Below are 22514 nucleotides of genomic sequence, written 5' to 3'. Positions count from 1 at the left end.
CTAGACATAGCAGACAGTAATAATAGTATAGTAGGGGAGACCGGGGTAATTAGAACAGGAAACAGCCTGTAGAAGTTCCACTGTAAATTACTCAGAAAGTTACTGATGGATTTTTTAAAAATTTCTACCATTTAAAAGGACATCTTTTGCATATTTTTGAAAAAATTGCATTGCAAATACTCGTGCAAAAAAAAAATTGTTATGACACCATAAAATTTTTCCAATTACCCCATTTGGGGTTAATGGAACATAAGTTAGAAATTTCAACTGAATAGCTTTAGATTGCTGTTGGGGTAATACGAACATCATATATAAATGTCCCATTTACCCTGCAAATTTGAACACAATAGCTCTACTTCTTCTGGAGTTATCAATGCTTGTTTAAATAAAATCCCAAGTTAACGTCTTTTTTTCATAAAGTTCAATTTCCCAGCTGTGAAGCAAATATGTGTGAATGAAAATCAGTGTTCTATGATTTATTTGAAAGGTTACAGGCCATTCTACAATGTAGTAAAGAAAAAACTTCTAATAGTTACATGTACAATCTAGTATACCCAAGCGAAATCAAGCAAATTACGCAATGTTCTAATAACCCATTTGCAGAAATTTTTGGGGTAATAAGAACTTTGCTTATAAAAACCAGGCAAATTGCCCATAGACAACCAAACTCACATGAAATGATGTGTGCCCTTATGTTTTATTATAGGGGTGAAGAAAATTTTGAAAGGGTTCTTTCATTCACATCCAGTATATGCAGAAGCAGAGAAACACCAAGCACGCGTCACATCATTTTTGCAGGTGTATAATAAAAGTCAAATAAAACTTACTTTTGTGTAGTTATTCCAATAACAAATTTTCTGCATGTAGGTTTAGTGTAGGTACATTGGTATGAAATGTTATTACACCAGTCTTTTCGTTTTAAATTATTCTACATTAACATGTTCCAATAACCCCATGTTCTAATTACCCCGGTCTCCCCTATATTGTATTACTATCTTACCAATTTTAACACAGAAAGTCTTAAACGTTAGTTGACACAGCACGCCGAGAACCACAACAAAAATTAAATGAAATAGGATCCTAACAAACTGCACTGACAACAAACAGCCTACTCCTTGCACATGGCGGACAGACACTGGCGTTACGCAAGCAGTACTGTACTGTACTGTACGGTGCGGCTACCTTACGCACCGGTGAAATAGGAAAAGCCGAAGCGTGCATCAGCGGTGCAACAGCGCGTCCACCGGTGGATTCTCGAAAGCGCGGAAAGCTTTACCTTTGCCGCCACTTTCCAACATGACGGATTTTCCCCAAACATTTGGAAGGTTGATTTTTAATATATTATTCACTATATAACATTCCGCACAATCTGGTGCAAAAAAAAAAAAAAAAAGCTTTGCAATTATGCCTGTTGGGCCATTTTTCCCGTTTCATTACCGTTGACGCCATTTCTCAATATGGCGGACTTTCCCCAAACATTTGGAAGGCGGATTTTTAATATCTTATTCACTATACCATTCCACAAAATCTGGCACAAAAAAAGAAATATTTATGTTGCAATTATTTCTGTAAGGCCATTTTTCCCGTTTCATTACCTTTGACGCCATTTTCCGATATGGCCGATTTTCCCCAAACATTTGGAGCGCGTGTGTGGAGTTGATAGATGAGGGTTCACACCTATCTTGCAAAGTCCCTGACTTTCCAGGTATTCTACATAACCGTGTAATGATTTAACATGCTAAAAAATAAGAGTTACACTTCAACTTTGTAAGTTAATCAAATGAATCACGTTTGTCGAACATTGTTGAAAATAAATGAAATAACCTTTTTATAAACAATATTACTCAAAAATGAAGATTGTTGGGAAGATAAAACGAAAGGCGTTTCCGGTTACAAATTCTGCGAAGATAAAATCACTTAATTCCCCTGACATTTCCAGGTTTTGAAAGCCTTTATTTAAAAAGAATCATTTGTTTCCAATGACCTCAGTCCTAGCCTTGTTTTCCTTACTCCTCCAGCTATCCAGGACTTTGGAGTCATGCAAACCCTGTAAATAAATTATCTGAAGGCAACGGCTAAGTGACTTGACCCTCGCAGTGTGCCTGCTGGCATAATATTGTTTCTATGGTGTATTTTTACTTTTAGAATCTTATTCGACAGTAAAAATAAATGGCAGTGGCAACCAAGAAGCTATTAAATGAGGACACATGTGGGATAGAAAATGTCATTTTCAACGGCTCGTAGGATCGAATTTTTTGGCCTTGATTTCCTCTGCACACTGTGAAAGTTGTCTGTTGTACGGTCACACCACTGTGTATTTATGTTCAAGACAATTACAAGTAGAAAAGAAGAAAAGTTGCAGTAAAACAAATTCCGATTGACAGAATTTCATAAATAATAATGTACTAAATGTCTTGAATGCTTTGGATAAATAACATTATATGTTTAAAGTACTTCAGGCAATTTTGTGCCCCAAAAATATAGCAACGATTCTGCTGAGAAGTGGTTTTCCTATTTACGTAATATTAATTAACCCTAAGCCATTGAGTGGCAGAATGAACATCAGTTGCAGAAAACCACTGATGTTGGAGAAAGAAAACAAAGGGTTTTTTATCCTTCTGCACAGTGGTGGCGAAAAGGGATCACAGATCTTGCGGTGCGGGTGGAGGGCTTACTGCCCCTTATATGGTTGGTTTTGTATTGCAGTCATTGAAGAACCTTTCTTCCATAATGTAAAGAGTATAGAAAATTCCCCCCATTCTAATTATGTGAAACATTAGTAACACTGTAATAGAAGAAACCATTCAACAATCAAGGGATTCCTATTTGTCGAATGTCAAACAACTGTTTTTGACTCATAAAAAGGTCAGACAATTTTAATAATGTACACAGTATTCTACAGAAAGTCCTACATAACCAGTAAAATGTCGGTAGTATCTTTCTTCCCATATAACAAGTTGTCTCCGAGCCGAGACGTATCCTGATTAAATTGAAACGTCTGATAGCCTTGCATCAATGGTTATAGAACTAAAATAGCCCAATATTGCAGACTGCAGTGAATTTCTCCTCATGTTGAACTTTAAGGCGATTATTAGGGTGGATAAAGGTTATTACAAATGAACATGTTTCGACTACCATGTATATCTTGTGGAGAATGGAAATGTTCGCACTTCGATTGATTGATTTGCTTTATTTTCCTTCGCTTTTTGTGTCACTTTTGGCTAATTTTAGAAGATGTGGATGAGTGATGATATGATGAAATTGATGAACGAACACTCACAAACATCCATTCGCAGGCCGGGATTCGAACTCGGGACCCCTGCCGTTGTGGCGTCTTCGACTTCACGTTTTCGCTACAGTGTCTTGACATTCGTCGTAACTATGGCTTGTTTTTCATCATTTCTTCTTTCTGTTTGTTTGTTTGAGCTCGTTTCAAATTCCACTTTATACACAGAGAGGCTAATTGGGACAGGACATATAGTTTAAAGTGAAATCAGAACCACTATTGTCCTTCACCGAGTTTCGAACCCGAGACCCCTTGATTACAAGGCAACGTTTCCCTTTCTCTTCGCGTGTTTTGTGGACTTACATGAAGCAAACGTCCTTAGAGTACTTAAAAAAATAGTACTTTCATAAGGTCCACGTAAAATTCTGTCAGAAACCAGTCAGCCTAGATCTCCCCCTCTTGTTCTCCTCTTCATGAAAAAACTTTTACATTTAGGTTCATTACTGATCTGCCAAGAAGAGAAAAACCATCTGACGTTGTCTTAGAATTTTCAACGCTAAGGGAGCGAAGGCAAGGTGGGCAATGCAATCAGCTGCTTACCATGTAATCCTGCCCCCGCGTTGCCGAAATGTTCGGCGTTCTTCAACATATCGCAATCATCTTTGTTCAGTGCTACTTGCTTGTATCACCATAAATGGAGGAAACCATAAATATCGAAAGCAGAGACGCAATATTTAACGTTGTTAAATTTATCGACACCGAAGCAAGTGAGGAGAGTTATAAATATGGCAACACGGGGACACTCGGGGATAAGCGAAGGGGAACATTTTCATCTGCGGTGGCTGTGAGAGGAGAAAACAAATGACTGACCATTTTAGTTCGCGAATTGGCCGCGTCTTTCTCTTCTTGGTACGACTGAATATGTTACAAAAAAGGATTTAAAAAAATGAGCATTTCGGTACACGATTTCATGTATTCAGCTGTAACATTTTTTTATATCTCCAAACTAAGAGCTATCTGATAGATTTAGCACCAGGTTTCATGAATAAGTACGCCCAGAGTTTAAAAAAAAAATCGGCTAAATTATGTAGTGTTGATGCTGAATGTGGCCTACTTACTTTGAGGAATATGAAAAATAACAATTTATTTCAAATTGTTTCCTTATTATTATACTGTATTTTGTATTATAAAAAAGCTACATTGTTTCACAAGCCAACAAAGAAATTAGATACATTTGGTTGTTACTGCCAGCCAACCTTAAACAACTTGAAAAAACAGTCTGTGATATTAAGAAGCGAGCAGATTCTTAAGTCAGTATGGAGTTAAGGAGACTCGCAAAATTCTAAATAAAATGACAATATACCTGTGTTTTCACGTTTACTGTTGAACCGTTATTCAAGTTTATACGTCATTGCTGACTGGCAAAATGTATTATTATAGGATTCATTGAAATGAGAACATACTTGGAAGTAGAGGTGAGATCATAAGTAAACAACCACGTATAAATAGTTTAATACCATTTTTAATGTTTCCAGTTGTACATTTTGGTAATACAGTGGGATCCATGAGTATTCCCGCGCAAATTGTCCATAAGCATGTTCGTGCACTTTATTTCACCCAATAAGAACTTCAAGAATAAAAAGAAAACTCAGAACAAGCTGTTGACAACTTCTGCACCAGCATACTTTAAAATCCAACGCTTAGAAACACATAGGTTGTAAGAGAAAAATTAATGAAAATATTCATGGACAATTTGCAAGGTAATACTCGTAGCTCCCACTGTACATTCAATTTCATGTACCGTGCGTCCATTTCGATCTGCAGCCGAGAGATCGGGAGAAGCGTGGCGGGCGGCACTGACGGAGATGCCGACATTTGCGGCCTGAAATGCCCGCTTATTTTTATGGACATATGCAGACATTTATATAAATATTGCAAAACGAGCACTAACCTGTGTTATAAGAGTATGGTTTTAATTTTAGTAGCTTAGTGACTGTATGTGCCGATGATTTTGACACGCCCACCTCTTGTGAAACACGGCGTAGAGGTTTGTTTGGAGAACGTTCTAACGCTGCACCAATATCATCGAGTTTTGCTTCGGTTAGAATCCATCGTTTTTGCTTAGGTGTTTTAAAATTTAACGATACAGTTTCTCGTAATTTAAGGACAAGATGTCTAACCGTATCTCTGCGTGGAGTTGAAACGCATGTACAAATTACCTACACACGTCTCGACACGAGTTTGTTTTCACGTAGGTACGTGTCATACATAAAAAAATCTTTGTTCTAACGTGAATCTTGCGGCTGGCATTCCAATCGTCTCACTGACACGTCACACATACACACTACAATAACACAAACAAGTAACTGCAAGTAACCAAGAATAACACTCTTGCGCACAGTACGAAATTAACACGCTCTTGGTTTACATTGCTCGCCACTATATTTACAACTCTGTCTTCATCTAGTCGCGAAGGAACAAAAAACTCGAGCTCGGAGATTTCGGATTGCAAGGAAGCTCACGAACACTATTGACTTTTAACGGTTTCTTCTACAGCGTAATCTTGATACAGTGTTGCACATTCAAAACCTCCAAACGATCCCCATCGGCACAAAACTCTTTCAAGGATATAAACTTAAGCAGGACGTTACTGGTCAAAACTATGATTAAAATGTTTTATTGTCTGTGGCTCTTAACATCGTTTCTAAAGCGTATTTTTTTGTGTATATAAGAGCAGAACTTGGATGAATTACAGAAGAACTTTTGCGTGTTATAACACAGGTTAGTGATCGTTTTGCAATATTTATATAAATGTCTGCATATGTCTATAAAAAAAAAGCGGGCATTACAGGCCGCAAATGTCGGCATCTCCGTCAGCGCCGCCCGCCACGCTTCTCCCGATCTCTCGGCTGCAGATCGAAATGAACGCACTGTATTTTTTTTATTGTCGTTGTTAAAAAAATACTTATCAGTTTTGTCGTTTTTAAACTTTTATATTAAAACGTGCTCAATGTCAACCTAATAACTCATAATTAAAGAATCACTTTCTTTATTGTTGTTTATTTATTATTATTGTGACAGGAAACCTAGAGGTGTATATTAAACCAAACTAGAAGAATGTAGGTTTATGGAACATATTTACTTTATTGGTTACATTTTTACTTTCCATATTAGAAGAAGTCTGTTTTTTTAAAAAAATAATCAACTGTCAGTTGCAAATAAGAAAAGGTTCAATTTGTGATAGTTATTAATGTAATAAATATAGACCTAAAATTTTAATAAAGTTGTAGTAATAAATTGAAGGGCTCGGTTAGTGACATTTTGGTCATTTTGGAGTTACAATGTGCATCGTGTAGTCCATCGTAAATGTAGTCGAATCGTACTAGTAGTGTTTCGTTTCGTCAATAGATGACAGAGCTAGACATGTTGAAAGTTATGGTATCTACCAGTTGTTTCATGTAAATGGTAATAGCAAAGATGGCGGCGAAACGGCTGTTACTGAATTGCAACGTGTCTCGGAAAGTTCGCTAGTATTGAGGCAACAGGCAAAGATGAGAACGAGTTAGAAAGTGTATATGATTCCCATAATGACCCGGAATACGTATATTCTATTTCTTGTAAAACGTGGTACGTATCTACTGTAGATACCATTGTTTATATGCAGCAGTGCTCATAATGGCAGTTTCGAATTAAATTTTACTCTCGTACCTGGATGTGAACTGCGATCTAGTAGAGAAGTATACTTTTCTTCTACTAGATATAAATAACTGTAGTCACATAGAAATTCGTTTGTTTTTTTAATTGTGTATGCGCAATTAAGGCTGCTTTAAGATGCCTTACAATCAACGTCAAAAATGTATCACACTTAAGGAATATGTAATTTGATCTGAATCATATCAATTATTTGGAACAGTTTAGTATCTTTATAAAATATTTCTTTCATAAATCTGTAATGCGCATTTTAAAAGTTATAATATTTTTATGGTGGACCCAATAATGTATTTGTAATTTAATTAACTTTCGTGTTTGTGATATGCGTGACTTTGATGAATGCAAATTATTTTATTGTTGATATTGCAAATACGTCTTCTTCTTGGTTCGAAATTATAACTAGTTTAATCCATAAGAGCTAAATATCAGTGAAAACTATTAAAAACTTAAGCCCTGTGTACATTTGAAATCATTCTTTACAAACATTACAACAGAAAGTTACAAGGTCATAATTGTGTCTTCATTGATTTGCTTTATTTTACTTCGCGTCTTGTGTCACTTTTGGCTTATTTGCGAAGATGGAGATGAGAGATGATATGATGAAATTGATGAATAAGCACTCAAACACATCCATGCCCAGGCCAGGATTCGAACCCGGGACCCCTGGCGTCGTAGCGCAATTTTCTATCCACTCCGCCACGGGGGGCTTTAATTGTTATCTTGAAGATAGAGATTTAAACTAGGGATGGCCTTTTCAAAAAAATTGTTTTTCGATTTTCGAAAATGAAAGTTTTCGATTTTTTGTTTTTCGGTTTTTCGAAAAAAATCGTTTTTAGTTTTTCGAAAAAATAATCGTTTTTCGTTTTTCGAAAGAAAAAGTTTTTAGTTTTTGGGAAAAAATATTTTCGGAAAAAATCGTTTTTTTTTTGTTTTTTTCGCTTTTTTGTTTTTTTGAAAAAATTCGTACTTACACTTTTAATTTTCAAAAAAATATTTATAGATTTTCAATTTTTCGAAAAAAAGAGGCCATCCCTATTTTATGTATAAATTGCTTATTGAATCACAAAAATCAAATATTGCCATTGTATGCAATTTGGATAGTCTACATAACACAGCTTTGTATCAAGAGAGGCTTGTGAATCGCATTCTGCTTTGCATGCTGAGGTAATAAATAGAGCCTCTGTGTGTGTGAAGTAGATATGTGAAACTGAAAAACTGCTCATATATAAACATTTTTTTACGAATATTCAACTCCATATAGATATAAGGAAGTTATTTTTAATCACAAGCATTCAGAACTTATTTTTTTTAATACTAACGTAATAAAACGATGAAATCAACTTTTCTAATGGTGTTCATTTCAGTCATAGACATAGGAAAGCAAAAACTTGTTACAACAAGTAGCTCAGGTTATTGTTTATTGAATAAAATTATTATTATTAAAGGCTTTCATTTTTGTGTTACAAATTGTTATGGTTGCTATAAGAAGTCTAATGTCAATATATTATTATTATTGAACCGACATCACAAGTTAGCTTGAATAAAGCGGTATCTGATCACTCATTTTGATAAAATCGTTGCATGTAAAGCATGGTAACTACAACAATTCCTTAAACAACCCTCAAACAAATCGCATGTAGCACCACCGAAAAAAATAATTCGGATGAAATATCATGTTTTTATGATAGTAAACATACAAGTGAATCATATTTGCTGTAAATAATTTAGAAATTTATTTTAATTTGTAAATCAGATTTTTTTTAAACATCAACTTTCAGTATCTCGAAACCTGCATTTTGTCACTTACCATGTTTTACACCCGAACCCTTCAATTATTATATTGATATGACAGCCTTTATTACTTCAAAATAATTAGTGAAATTTAAAAAATAATTAAACTGAATTGACATGAAAAGTAATAATTACCTTCATGTGTACACTGGAATCACTTTATAAAGTTGCTGAAAAATCCTTTATTTATATCTAAGCTCCCCTCACTTGAATTTTTGTGCGTATGTTAACGTGATCGTAATACAGATAAGGATATTCTAGCAGTTTTTCAAGACCAAGATTTCAATTTGTAAATCACATCCTTACCAACCGTAATTACATTCATAAAATATCTATAAAATACAGCTTGTTGGGACATTTATCACAGAAAATAAACTAGTTTCTTACATCCAATTTTATCGCACAATAATAATAAAGTTAAATGATGTATTTTGTATGTTGAATATAAAAATTTATTTTATATGTTCATGAATGACATATTCGTAATTACGGTGATAAATAGGTACTATTCTAATAATGTGAAATATTTATCCTTTAAATATTACCTTACACATACGATGTATCCTAAATTTCGAATGTTCTTTCTTAGGATTTTAATCATGAAACTGGAGAGACAAAAATATGTGTAATGTTTCAGATACAAACTAACAGTTCTAAAAATGCACATGAATGTTCAAAAATAAAATATGTCACTTTTGAGAAATAGAATTGCCTTGCTGCACGATTCACAGAGCCGTAGCTACAAAGGGCCAGAATGGACATCGCCCATCTTGAGTCTGGAGTTTGTCCATGAAGTTTACAAATCGATGCATAACAAGGTATATACTCAATATAATTGCCCACTTTAAAAAAAATATGACGCCCACCCACTTCTAGTATCCTCACTATCTTATCCTATTATATTCTAACTTACCGGCGGTTGCAGTTGCCCTCCCCCAATCCCTTCTACATGTCACGCGAACTTTACTGCAGTTTTCCAAACACGATTTTGACCATTTATAGCTGTATGTGTCTCACCTCTACTGTACAAGAAAAGTATAATTAGCTTGAACGAATTGAGCCATGATAACTGCCACACATAGTATTTGGTACAGAATGGCAATTTACATAATGCAAGTTAAAAGAACATCAACCAAGTTCTATCAACCAATCTTCATTATCAAGTACATAGAGACACAGTGTTTAATTAGCACATTTTAAACGATAACAGCCATTGTTAAGTTCTTTATGGACACAACACGCACACACACAACCTTGAAGAACAAACAAACAGCAGCCCTTGAAAATAATATAGGAAAGAAACTCAAGATTGTGAAGTTTTCGTATCGAGTAAAGTAAAACTTTTATGAAAGACAAAAATGCAATTAAGTATACACATCGTTAATGCCATTCTTGAGCAATTGCTCATTTTCCAGACTATCATGGCTCAATTCATTTCTGACCTGAAGCATTCATTGCATTTAGGACAATGAACAAAAATCAACATATTACCACAGAAGCATATACAGTTTCTGGTTTTGATTACAACATGTTAGTAGAATTTTATAAACATTTGGCACAGAGTTGCTCTTACTTAGAACATTAACATTTACAGTACAGTTGTGCATCATGACTTATTTTCATCTAAGACATACAGCAAAATATGGACATATCTGACTCCTCATAATTATTCAAGATATATTTTCATTATTGCTTATCGTATGCTTATAAATTTAAAGCATTTTATGTGAATAAAATAATTTTTACAGTTGTGAGAGAATGTTAAATTCATAAATTTTCAAATAATAGCTAATCATAAATATGAAAGAAATTATCACAGATTATGGTCAACAAATCTTATAACAGTTGCTATCATTAATATCAATGACAATAACAAAACATTAAGTTTAGTTTTAAAACTAGTTATTTACAAACCAGTAGCCTTTACAAATAGAAGCAATATGTTACCGGTGCATAGCTCAATGGCTAACACCAAATAAATAAATAAATAGAAGCAATAATGAAAATTCAAATGACATACAATATCATTCTCTGGTAATGTCCTTCATGAATTAGTAATGTAAATTTCATTGTCCATAAGTACCCTGAAAATATATCCGTTTACAATGTAATTAACGTTAATGTACATAATATATTAACGATTTCAGCACGATTACGTATAAAAGGCAACATGTGTTAATATAATATGGACCACTTGAAAATGAATTTATTGTGAGAGTGATGATATGCATATGTTAATGATGCAATTTTTATTTGTACTAAAAGGATTTGTGGTCCTCATCATTTATATAATGACTGGACGAAATGTTAGTTGCGTGAATGGAATTATGAAAAGTAAAAATGTCAAGCTTAACATGAAAGAGTTAGTGGGGTTAATGTAATTCGTAATTAACCCAGCCTCAAGCATTATTTTGGAATCTTATTCCAAACCTTTCTGCCGTTGTTTATTGCAAGCTTCTTCTATGCATCCTGAATTAGCAAATTCGTATTAAATGAATCAGTTACTAACAGCTGTAGCACATTTCGTAATAAATCACTCATTTCGTACAGTTCAAGCTGGATTCGCTATAAATCACTTGATTATGCGTCGTTGGAACTTTGCATATAGCAATTTTACTCGATTACGAGTCATGTTAACTAAATTTGTAAAAACAATTACTCCATTAAATGAAAATCAATTGATAATAAATTACTAGAGTACTAGTAATTGAAACTAAATTCATAATAAGCCACTATTTTATAAGTAATTACAATTCAATTAGTAAACAAATATTCGATTACGAGTAATTCAAACTCATCTCGCAGTAAATCACTCGGTCATGAGAAAATCATCAATTGAGTGAAACTAAATCTTAATAAACCACTATATATATATACACAGTGGTTAAAACTCACTTGGAAAATAAATCACCCGATTACGAATAATTGAAATACATTCCGTACTCAATCGCTCGATTATGACGAATTGAAACTTAATTCGTAATAAATTACTCAATTCCGTGAAACTCAATTCGGAATAAACCACTCTATTACGAGTAACTGAAACTCAATTCGTAACAAACCATTCGATTACCAGCATTTCAAGCCCAATTCGCAGTAAATCACTCGATTACGAGTAGCTTGCTCGCTTCAGCTGTTAGCTTGTTTAAGAACCCAACACATGTCCATAATGTCTCATGTATCGCTCTGCATCCTTCTCCTGGCTTCTGCTATGTAGGACACCCAGTACGCCAAGTTGAAAATCACGAAGCAGATCGGGAAGAGGGCCAGGGATATTTTGTCCAGGGTCCCTTGCTGAGACCCGCAAAACAGGAAGCAGCGGTCGCGTATCTGTCTCGCCCTCTCCCTCCTACTAACTGTGGGCTCGCTGGAGCTCTCGGAAGAGGTAGTCTCGTATGATTCCTGGAAAAGAAACCATCTATTTAATGATGTTATATATTATAGCAATAAATTTACAGAGTACTTCAAAAGTCCCTAAACACCTCTTATAAAGTATAAAGGAGTTAGGCTCGCTACAAATGGTCACCATAGATACAGGTTAAGCTTAGGGGAACCATATTGGTGTGTCCCAAGCGGACGTCCGCTATATTGAATTCAACTCAAAATTTTTAAATGGGAAGGCTAGAATTTCACGAAAAATGCAATGGTGAAACGTATCTTTAACCAGTAAAAAGTGAAAACTTTTAAATCACCTGTACATCTTAACTTATGAATACATTTTTTGCTGTTTTATTTACATGAAATACAGCATATCGTATATGTTGGTGGGTTCTCAGATGGGAACTATTGCCTTGTTTTATTATTATTTGCCTTGCTGTGATTTTTCTACGATACACGAGGTTTACTCAATAATTAATTTGTAGCGCAATTAATTTTGACCAAATTGGCCTATTTGGTTTACTTATGAGATTGAATAATCAAATTCATGATTGGCTGCTTGGAAATAGTTATTTTTTATTACTTTCTTCAAATGTCGAATTGTTAGTTGTTAACTCGAATGGCTCCTGGAGAAGCTGCGAAAGTCCCACCATGGTTTTTCATTAATAATTAGTTCATGTAGTGTCAATTCATTAACACTCTCGCCTTTGGTGTGAGCGGTCCCAGGTTTGATCCATGGTGGGAGCTAAAAAAAATTCAGTGTATACCCAGCATCGTGAGGACAACTGGAGAGCTGAAAACAGTAGTAGTGGACTGGATTCGAAAGTCAGATAACAAGTATAAGAAAGTAATGTACAGTAGAACGAGCAAGTATTGGTCGGCAAATTATACATGACTATTTTCATTAATGTTTCTCTTGCATTCTACGTGTTTTTAAGGAGTGGTCTTTTAGGTTCTCGGGTGCAGAAGTTGTCAGCAGCTTGTTTAGTGTTTTGTTTCAATTCTTGAATTTCTCATTGCGATAAACATGGTGATGGGCAACTTGGTTTGTAATACTTTTGCGTTCACTTTACAATCAGTTGCAAATATAACGGTCCATCGCTATTTTCTATCATTTTTCAAACATTCCATGTTTTAGGAAATTGAATTTTACTTGTGCTCTGGTCAATCGCGCTTCTTGCTTCAGTTCCTGAACCCCCATTACGGGAAGTTGATGTTACGGTATGATGATACACAATTTGCTTTCTGTTATATTTGTCGTTGGCTGTACGATGCTGTTTTGAAAGATACTTCAATTTGCAATTATATCAACTCCTACTTAGCAGATAAGAACATTTTTACCAGTAAAAATTTTAGACTCCTGTCATGCATCAACTTCTGGAAAGAAATAAAATGTAAAGTAAAACATTTGACAATCATGGCAAAAGTCATGAAAAAATGTCATATTTTACTTCTGCTACTTAGCAAAAATTGCTATCAATTGTGGAGAAGAGTGCCAGGTGCTTCTCACACTTCCTCAATAGTTGAAACGAGAAATAATTCTTAAGAACTTCTACTGTCCTTCGCTTGTCACAATGTTATTGCATAGATTACATTGTCTACGAGTATTACATTTGTGCAGGTTGACGAGACTTTGGTGCCTGGATCCACAGCCATATAATTCTATGTCGAGGCAAGAGTTCTTGTATCGTCAGAAGTGTAAGTGGCAGCAAAGGGGCGCAAAATAAACTATTTAACAAATACACATAAATTCTACGTGTATTGCATCTACATGAAGTTCCGACATTTCCGACGCCGTCATTTGCGACACTAAGGCAAAAACTGTTTTTTTCCAGTCATAAGCGACACTGCTTGAATTTCCCCCTACGATTTCTAATTTGTTTACCAGAATTAGCGACATTTGCGTACGTGTAGCAGCAATAGCGTCTCTGAAGAAAGTATTTCCCGAGGCTCAGATCAGTGGTTGTAATGATCACTTTAACCAATGTTTGTGGCGAAAGGTGCAGGAGTTGGGACTGACAAACGATTACAAAACAAATCCAGACGTGCGGCTGTGTATAAGAATGTGTTCATCTCTGGCTTACCTCCCTGTGGCTGACGTTGATGATGGATGGCTGTGTGTGATGGAAGATGCGCCAAACCACGACATATTGAGAAAATCTTTGGATTATTTCGTTGAACAGTGGATGAACAACTCTGTTTTCGACATTTCCATGTGGAACTGCTCCCAAAGCGGCACAGGACTAACAATGCAGTCGAGGGATGGAACCATACAGTTAATGTATTGAGGGAAAAGTCAAGTCCTAACGTGTACAAATTAGTGAAGACTAAAATTAGAAGCTGTGTACAACGACTACTTATGTGATAGGAAGGCCTTGAATCTTAAAGGGAAACATAGACGACGTCAGTACATTACATTAGATGAGAGAATACAAAGAGCGTTTGCCGACTATGAAATGCATAGAGATCTTAAGCGCTTTTTGAGGAGAATGGCGTACGTTCAGAAATTAGAATGAAAATAGTAAGATGTTGGTTCAACTACAAGAGAAACGACGCATTCTACATTTCTACATTGACAAGGGATTGCAGTCTGCTCCTATACTGACAAGGGATCCTCACAATCCGTCATTGACAAAGGATAAATACATCCAGCTTTCAAACACCCAGCTTCCATGATGCCAGTGTGAAGGAAAACTAATAAAGGTTTTAAAAAACACACACACAAGCTTCCATGATGCTACCAGTCCTAAGCCTAGATAAAGTGTGAAGGGAAGCTATTTACACTTTGTGTCGCATATGACGGTGTCGCAACTGTCATGGAATCTATTTTCCATATGTCGCATATGACGGCAAAAATGCTAGTGTCGCATGCGACGGTGTCGCAAAAGTCGTGGATTCCATCTACATTGTCCTCACTAAATTTAGATATAGAAATGGGGGGAACAAGTGAGTTACACCACTAGCCCAGAAAATGAATGTCAACGTAAAATTGTTCAAGTTCTTATTTGAAATACATAAGAGTAATTTATGTTAATTATTGTAAGGGCGTTGTAGGAACATGATTACTTCAAACACAAATGAGTTTCTTTTTTTAGGATGTAAAACTATTATGGTGGAAAATACGCCTCGTTTGTCCCAAAAAGTAATAAAAGCCTCTCCGATGGCGTAGTGATAATGTCATCGCCTTGTAATCAAGCGTTCCCGGCTTCGATACCCGGTGTAGGCACATAGTTGTTGATCTCACTTTAAACAGTATGTCCAGTCCCGATTATCTTTACTGTGCATGAAGTGGATTTAAATCGAACGAACTTCAGGCAAGGTGGTAAAAATACGTTGCTTGCCCCTCCCTGTAAAAAAAAAACTATGCGGACGTCCATGCATACAGATTGTCCTTGTTCGCGCGTAGACGCACATTACAGCAGCTAAGCTGACGGCAATTGAGGCTGTCCTAAAGGTACTAAGATCAGACTTGAAGTATGGTCTTGTCGGATGTGACGTCACCTAGTGCAGTTCGAAAGCGCCAATTAAGCGAGCACTCGAGAGCACAGCGCGAAGCAGGCATCGTTGTAGGCTTGAGTACTTGACTCTTGCACTCGTTGTTCATTTGTTTGATATCACGGAGGTAGAAAGTAGGCAAGTTGTTGGTTGAAGTTCTTCTAATGTGTGGAAATGTATGTCTAAGAACATTTTAAAATGCTATGGTAGAAAAAAAGAGTTATAAACAGTTTTATCTACGGATTGTATTTGGCGCTGCAGTCGAAGTGCAATTCGAAAGACTTTCACTTCCAGTGCACGACTTCAAGACTGAACTGCGAGACCATTCTCAGAGGATGTTCGTTCAAATACGGTCTTGCCTAAGCGTCTCCTTGCGTCAATTACTCACGTGCATCATGTTCGTCCTCCTGTCCTTCAAGTCGACGCCATCTTGGTGCGGAAACACCTTCGGGTGGAAGAGCCTGAGGTTTTCCGTCCTTCTGGGGGCCACGTGGTTGACGTGGTTGCCGTTGCAGCCGTCGTCGCCCTCCTTCTTCTTTTGCCAGTGCTTCTCGTAGCGGATGCCGAATAGCACCACGAAGTACTCGAGCAGCGCGAAGAACACGAACAGAATGCACGAGATGAGCCACACCTCGATGCACTTCAGCTCCAGCGCGTTCGGAGAGTTGTTCCTGTAAAAGGCAATTGTTATTTCCTTTACCAACAAAGAAAAGACAATGCTTTTTGTTGTTCATAATGTCCAGGAAAACCAGAACTTTGCATTGAACCTTATTTTGGTCTTTACCACAAGTGAAGTGAATGTATGGGAACTTTTGAAATTTATCATTGGACTTGAACAAGTAAACCAATAAATGTAGCATTGTATTTTCAAGTGATTCTATCATGATACATCAATATCTAACAAAGTATTGAACCAACTATATATCAATATAACCATTTTAATATATCATACTGCGTTATATAATAAATATATATATGTAATACATATGTATAATAATAATACTATTACATTGTAATGTAATAATTTGTCTTATTAGGAGGATCGTGTAATAAATAATAAAATGTCGGTGCTTGGTAGCTCGGGGTAGAGGGGAGGAAGGAAGGCGCAAAACCCCAATTCTGCATAGGGCGCCAAAATATCTATTTGGGGGTTGGTTATACGTTTCAGATACATGTAAGGTGGGTGTGCGCAATTTCGCATGTTTTCAATTCTGCCAGGTACCTGTATTTCCCAACACGTCGGCCTAAGTCGGTAGATGGTGCTAGTGTATAGGTAGGTAGCGCACGCTGATCGTGTTTTGTCTCATTTCGATGGGGAGGAGCTAGACTGGAAAGACAGGCAGCCATTGTGTGTGCGAGACGTAGCGTTGTTATAAGATCGAGAGCAACAAAGTGCGGTCCTTTTGTCCAGGAAGGAGGGTTCGAAGCTATGTAGTAAGTATTGCATTGTGAAGACGAACGCTTTCTGACTACAATGATATGTGTAACGTTGTCTCGTATACATTGAGAGTCATATTTTCACCCCATTTGTGTAGTCATTGGAAGTGCTTGCAATTTCGCCATGAAGAACAACGGGTGGCGAAATTGTAAACTATGCTAATGTGCATGACGTAATGGCGCAATGGCAGTGATATCTCCTTTCCTTGGGTTTCGTTGCAGATGATGACAGATAGACGGAATCAAGGAAAGTACTGCAAGTGGTCAGCGAATGATTTAAGCAGAGCTGTGACCAGCGTTACCCAGCAGCAAGTGTCTGTCAACGCTACAAGTAAACAGTTCAACATACCACGCCGAACATTAGGTGCCTATGTACAAGCACGAAAAACACAACGGAGACGCGCTGGTAGAAAACCTGTGTTAAATGTAGCAGAGGAAGATGTCCTAGTCCAGAGGATTGTGCGGCTAGCGGACGTAGGATTTCCTCTCACAGGGCGACTGTTGAAAAAGTGTGTTTACACGTTTTGTACACAAAACAAACAGCCACACCCTTTCAACAATATGCAAGGTGCAACAGGTCGAACATGGCTTCGTGGATTTTTTGCACGACATCCTGAAGTGGCTAAAAGACAAGCTCAACATTTAAATGAAGCAAGGGACCAGAAGTTAAATAGGTTCATTGTCCACGATTATTTTCAGAAAATACACAAAGTGCTCGTTGATCTGCAGAAACCCGAGCGGTTATTTAATGTTGATGAGAAGGGATGTCGCTTAAGTTTACATCATAAACCTGTTGTTTTGGCCAAGACTGGGTCCAGACGTGTGCACTACAGAAGAAAAGAGCATGGGGAAAATGTGTCAATTGTGTGCTGTGCAAATGCAGTAGGAACTGTCATTCCGCCAATGATTGTGTTCAAAGGGCAACGCCTGAACAGAGAATGGGACAATAATCTGTCTAAAGGGAGTGTCGTGCAGGTAACTCCAAAAGGTGCAATGACTACTGAAGTGTTTGTTCAATGTCTGGATCATTTTTCTCGGTTCAAACCAAATGGACAGTGCTTACTAGTGTTGGATGGAGCCAAGTGCCACTTGGATCACACAATTCTTGATGCTGCTGACAGACATGATGTTACCCTTTTCTGCCTACCGAGCAACACTACACACGAACTTCAACCGTTGGACAAATCTGTCTTTCGATCCTTTGAGTCATATTGGGATGACGAACTTATGAACTACTGGGCACGAACGGAAGACAGAAATTTGCCAAAACACCGCTTTGGTGCGATTTTCACGCCTGCTTGGGAAAAGGCCACAGTTCCGAGAAATGTTGTGTCCGGATTTGAAGCATGTGGTTTGTTTCCATGGAATCCTAATAGAATCCCTGATGAAGGTTTCGCGCCCAGTGAAACTACAGCAATACCTGTTGTACCCGAGGAACACACAGACGTCGCAGTCCCTGGACCAAGCAATGTCGTACACCAGACACCTACAAGTACTGCGACGCAGCATGTTGATACGAATGAGACGTCTGATTCTCATCACGATTCAGCTGCACAGAGCAATCCGATGAATAGGACACGCGCCTTTCAGAACATTCTGTTTACCCCAAGGAGAAAAAACCCTCCGACGAAAACGCGCAAAGCCATCAACAGTCGGGCTACTGTTAGTACCAGATCCTTATTTCCAGAAAAATCATCGGGAACATCAAGAAGGCCAAGGTCCACACAGGGTGGGGTTGGGAGTACACCTACTCGTCCAAGTTGGTTTTGTTTTCTGTGTGCACAGGATGTTGTCAAAGACATGATACTTTGTGAAAGTTGTGGCCGTTATGTTCATGAAGAGTGTGTTGGTTTGACGAAAGCGGATAAAGAATTGTTTTCTGTCCTGAATGCTCTCGGTAACATCAACAAAGGTTCAATGTTGTGTGACACGTGTTTCTTAAACTTAGATAATGTTCATATTCCTGTCCGAATAATAATCACACTCATCATTTAATACATATTTCGTAATCATTATATATTGTATTTGTCATTACTATGTATACTTTCTTTCATTATATTCATGGGGTGAAAATATGTTTGTTTTGTAGCGCGGTTTGTCCTGTCCCCTCTGTTTAGAGTGGGTGGCAAAATTGTGTACAGGGTGTATGCAATTTCGCCAATTGCAAGGTTTTTTTTCTTTTGTCTTTTGAAGTACCTGATTAATCGTGTATGAACGTGATTTTTTTTCCACACATACTTTAACCTATAAAGTATCAATTTCCAGTACAGACGTTATCACCATACCTATCAGGAATTTGCAACGGTCGTTCAAAGCTTAACGTGGCGAAATTGCGCACACCTACCTTATAACTTTTCTCTTCACGAAAACCTAATTGGTACAGTCACGGATACTTCTTGGTTAAAACGATTCCACTGAAGGTTATTAGAATTATTACAACGTTGAAGTGTCCGTGACTGTACAAAGTAATAGATCGGCAAAACTTACACAACCTTACTTTAATCTGCTCCTATACCACTAACAGAACTTTTTTCTGGCGCTGTCATCGAATTTTCAAACGTAAGGGAGCAGAGTGAGCGTAGGTGATGCATTCAGCTGCTTGCTATGTGATAATGCCCCCGCGTTGCCAAAATGCGGAGTTCTTCAATTCATCATCAGTCATCACCTTTATTCAGTGCAAAGTGTTTGTATTATGATAAAGTAACTCAAAGTCTCGAGCAGATCCGCCGTTAGGTTGTACACAGGAAATACAAAGAATGTGTAAATCAAGGCATTCCCCAAGCCAGAGTCGAGTCATCGGGTTATGGAAGTAAGCGAGTTAGTTTTGAGCTACGCCTACCAGGATTCGATTCCCATACCGTAAGGTATCATACGTTATCATGAATGGATTAACCGTACGTAAGGAAAGCAGTGACGTTATATTTAACGTTTTTGTATTTTTTGACAACGAAGCGAGGGAGGCAAGTTATAAATGTGGCAAATCGGTGGCAATCGGGCATAAGCGAAGGGAACGACGAGAAGAGTAAACAAAGGACTGTCCATTTTAGTTCGCGAGATGGCCGGGTCTCGCTCTTCTTGGTGTGATTGTATAAGACAGTTACATCAATAGAACTTGGTTCTCTCTCAAGGAGATTCCCATCCCTTTCTGAGTCGTATAGTCAACGGCAAAGATTGTCCACCGCTATTTTCACTACTTTTTTATTCTACATCCTGATTTCTTTTAAGAAATTAAACTATGTTGGTTCGAAGCAGGCATTATTCTCTTCTTATTGACGTCTTTATTTCAATTCATTGTCATCACATTGTGTAATTCAGAGCGAATGAAAATGGTGGTGGACAATTCGCCAACTGTTTCTTTCGCCGTTGGGTGTACAGCCTAAACACTACATCGCAAGAGATATCCCAACAGGCCATTCTCCCTCTTAACTCAAATTTATATTCAAAATCTTTCGCCTTTTCCACTTCCCGTCTTTGGAAAGCATTGCCTCTCGAAATTCAGCAGCTGGTACCTATATGTTTTTAGGGTGCATTAATTTGAAAATGTAGAATATAGTATTAATGAATTCTTACATATTGTTCTACATTGTCATCCGAGTTGTCGACATTATGAGAGCGAAATCTTTGAATGTAGGGAACTGGGTATGGTTGGGATTTGATCAGATACTTTTCTTAAAGGTAAAGTTCATATTCAGGCATTCTCTGAGTTTTTAGCAATGTTACGCATTTAATTGGCATTCTCTTCGTAGGTGAGAGGTGAACTTTACCATGCATTTAAAATCACGTTTTAATAGAGGTTTCACGGAAATAAACAACTTGACTGCCCTCAGCACGTTTTACAAATCTTTTGTGTCACCTAAAATTGAATACTGTTCTCCGATCTGATCTATGGCATGCCCCTCAAATTCAGATAGACTAAATTCCGTCCTAAATTTCTTCCTGGCCATTGTTCGACACCGAGTTCCGTCCACAAAACACTTGCAAAAGTCCATCCTCCTGCAAATGTTAAATATACAAACTCCTCGAGAGAGACATAGACTGTCTGACCATATATTTCTACATAAAATAGTGAATGGCAACATCAGAAGTGACTGCCTTCTTCAAGAAATTCACTTTCGTGTGCCTGCCCGCTCAACAAGAAGCACTCAACTTTTTGCTTCTCAGAAGCCGAGATTGTGCCTCATCCAGCGCTCTCTGTTCCATAGACTGCCCAGTGAATATAATAATCTAGGAAGCCAAATAGATATTTTGAAAATCTGGACCGTTTTAGAAGAAAGTTAAGTAAAAGTATGTAAGTCTCTTAACAACATGTGATTTTTCTATGATATTATGTTTGTCCTTATGTTCTATAAAATCGTTTGAATGTAAAATGGTTAACGCTGTATTTGGAATCTTTTATTAAATAAATATTCTCGTCTCGAAAAAAAGGAATCCTATCTTGGTCTTTATTTTGATATCTAAACTCTCGTTCTCGTCTCGGTATCGAAAGAAATATCTCGATTTCGTCTCGAGTCTCTGTCTCTTTCTCTAATTTCGAGGATGAGAATGAATCACGATTAGTTTAAGTTCAGGAAGGAACATTCATGAAACCGCTTCCCAAGTCAGGACTGGAAAATTGGTGTCCAGATCGTGAGCCCATTTCATAGTGCAATCGGATGCCGGGGCGGTTACTCCAATTACCACCTTGACACCCGAATAAGTCGCATAGTAAAATATTTTGGCGAAATCATCACACATCTTTAGTAATTTACTATAGTCTCCAAGGAGACGAGATTCTCCGGTCTGTGTCTTGAATTTAAATTTCTTTGATTTTTTCAAGTCCACGTTGCACAGATAGATTACGAAGACTGGACCTATAGTTTTTAAAAGTGGGATCCGAACCAATATGCAATGTGCCTTAAACGGGTATCGAACCCGGAACCACTGAATTATAAGGCAATGCTCGGTCTCGAAAATGTCCCTATTTGTAGTTTTTATACATACATAAATATAATCACTATTCTGATGTAACACACGTTGTCGACTCAACGCTGGGAGATTGTCGGTACCGTTGGGAGATGTTAGCCCACCGCTGGGAAATGGTTGGTTGGGAGATGGATGGCAAGGCGGACATCGCCAACAGTTTCCCAACTGACATCGATTAGTTGAGAATCATAATGTGCAATTCAAATTACAATTGAACTATCTTTCAACCAAGTGAAGGTGAACCCACTGAGTTTTTACTTTGCAAGTTTTAGTTTGTACAAAGGCTGTCGCAGAGAAGGTGAGACAGATTTTTTCTTGGCTTGGCAACACTGCCTATGGTTTCGGCACTAGTCGCATCGTGTAGGATGACTCATTATGTTTCCGTAGCAAGTTGTCACATGTTGCGAAACCACGTTAGTGAGTAGCTGTGTTGATTTACGTGGAACGTGTTTCGTTTACCCCTCTAGGTTTTTGTGTATAACATTGCTTTTCGCGATGAGTATTCAAGATGAAC

The 22514-nt window shown here is 37.3% G+C and overlaps 1 protein-coding gene across 1 annotated transcript in view; it reads right to left on the bottom strand.

The window, feature by feature from the left end:
- Nucleotides 1-6421: 6421 nt before the first annotated feature.
- The window catches only part of LOC145992021 (glycine receptor subunit alpha-2-like), a 163120-nt gene continuing 147027 nt past the window's right edge, over nt 6422-22514 (bottom strand). Inside the window, exons 8-9 of the mRNA XM_083128035.1 lie at nt 15990-16272; nt 6422-12130 (exon numbers count right to left, since the gene is read on the bottom strand). Of these exons, the coding sequence (XP_082984161.1) occupies nt 11903-12130; nt 15990-16272 (511 nt within the window). The 3' untranslated portion in view covers nt 6422-11902. The remainder of the gene's footprint in view (nt 12131-15989; nt 16273-22514) is intronic.

This window comes from Lepisma saccharinum, chromosome 9 (assembly GCF_977018435.1).
Source record: "Lepisma saccharinum chromosome 9, izLepSacc3.1, whole genome shotgun sequence".
Classification (NCBI taxonomy): domain Eukaryota; kingdom Metazoa; phylum Arthropoda; class Insecta; order Zygentoma; family Lepismatidae; genus Lepisma; species Lepisma saccharinum.
Note: the sequence above shows the minus strand (reverse complement) of the source record. Positions and strands in the feature narration are given on the sequence as shown.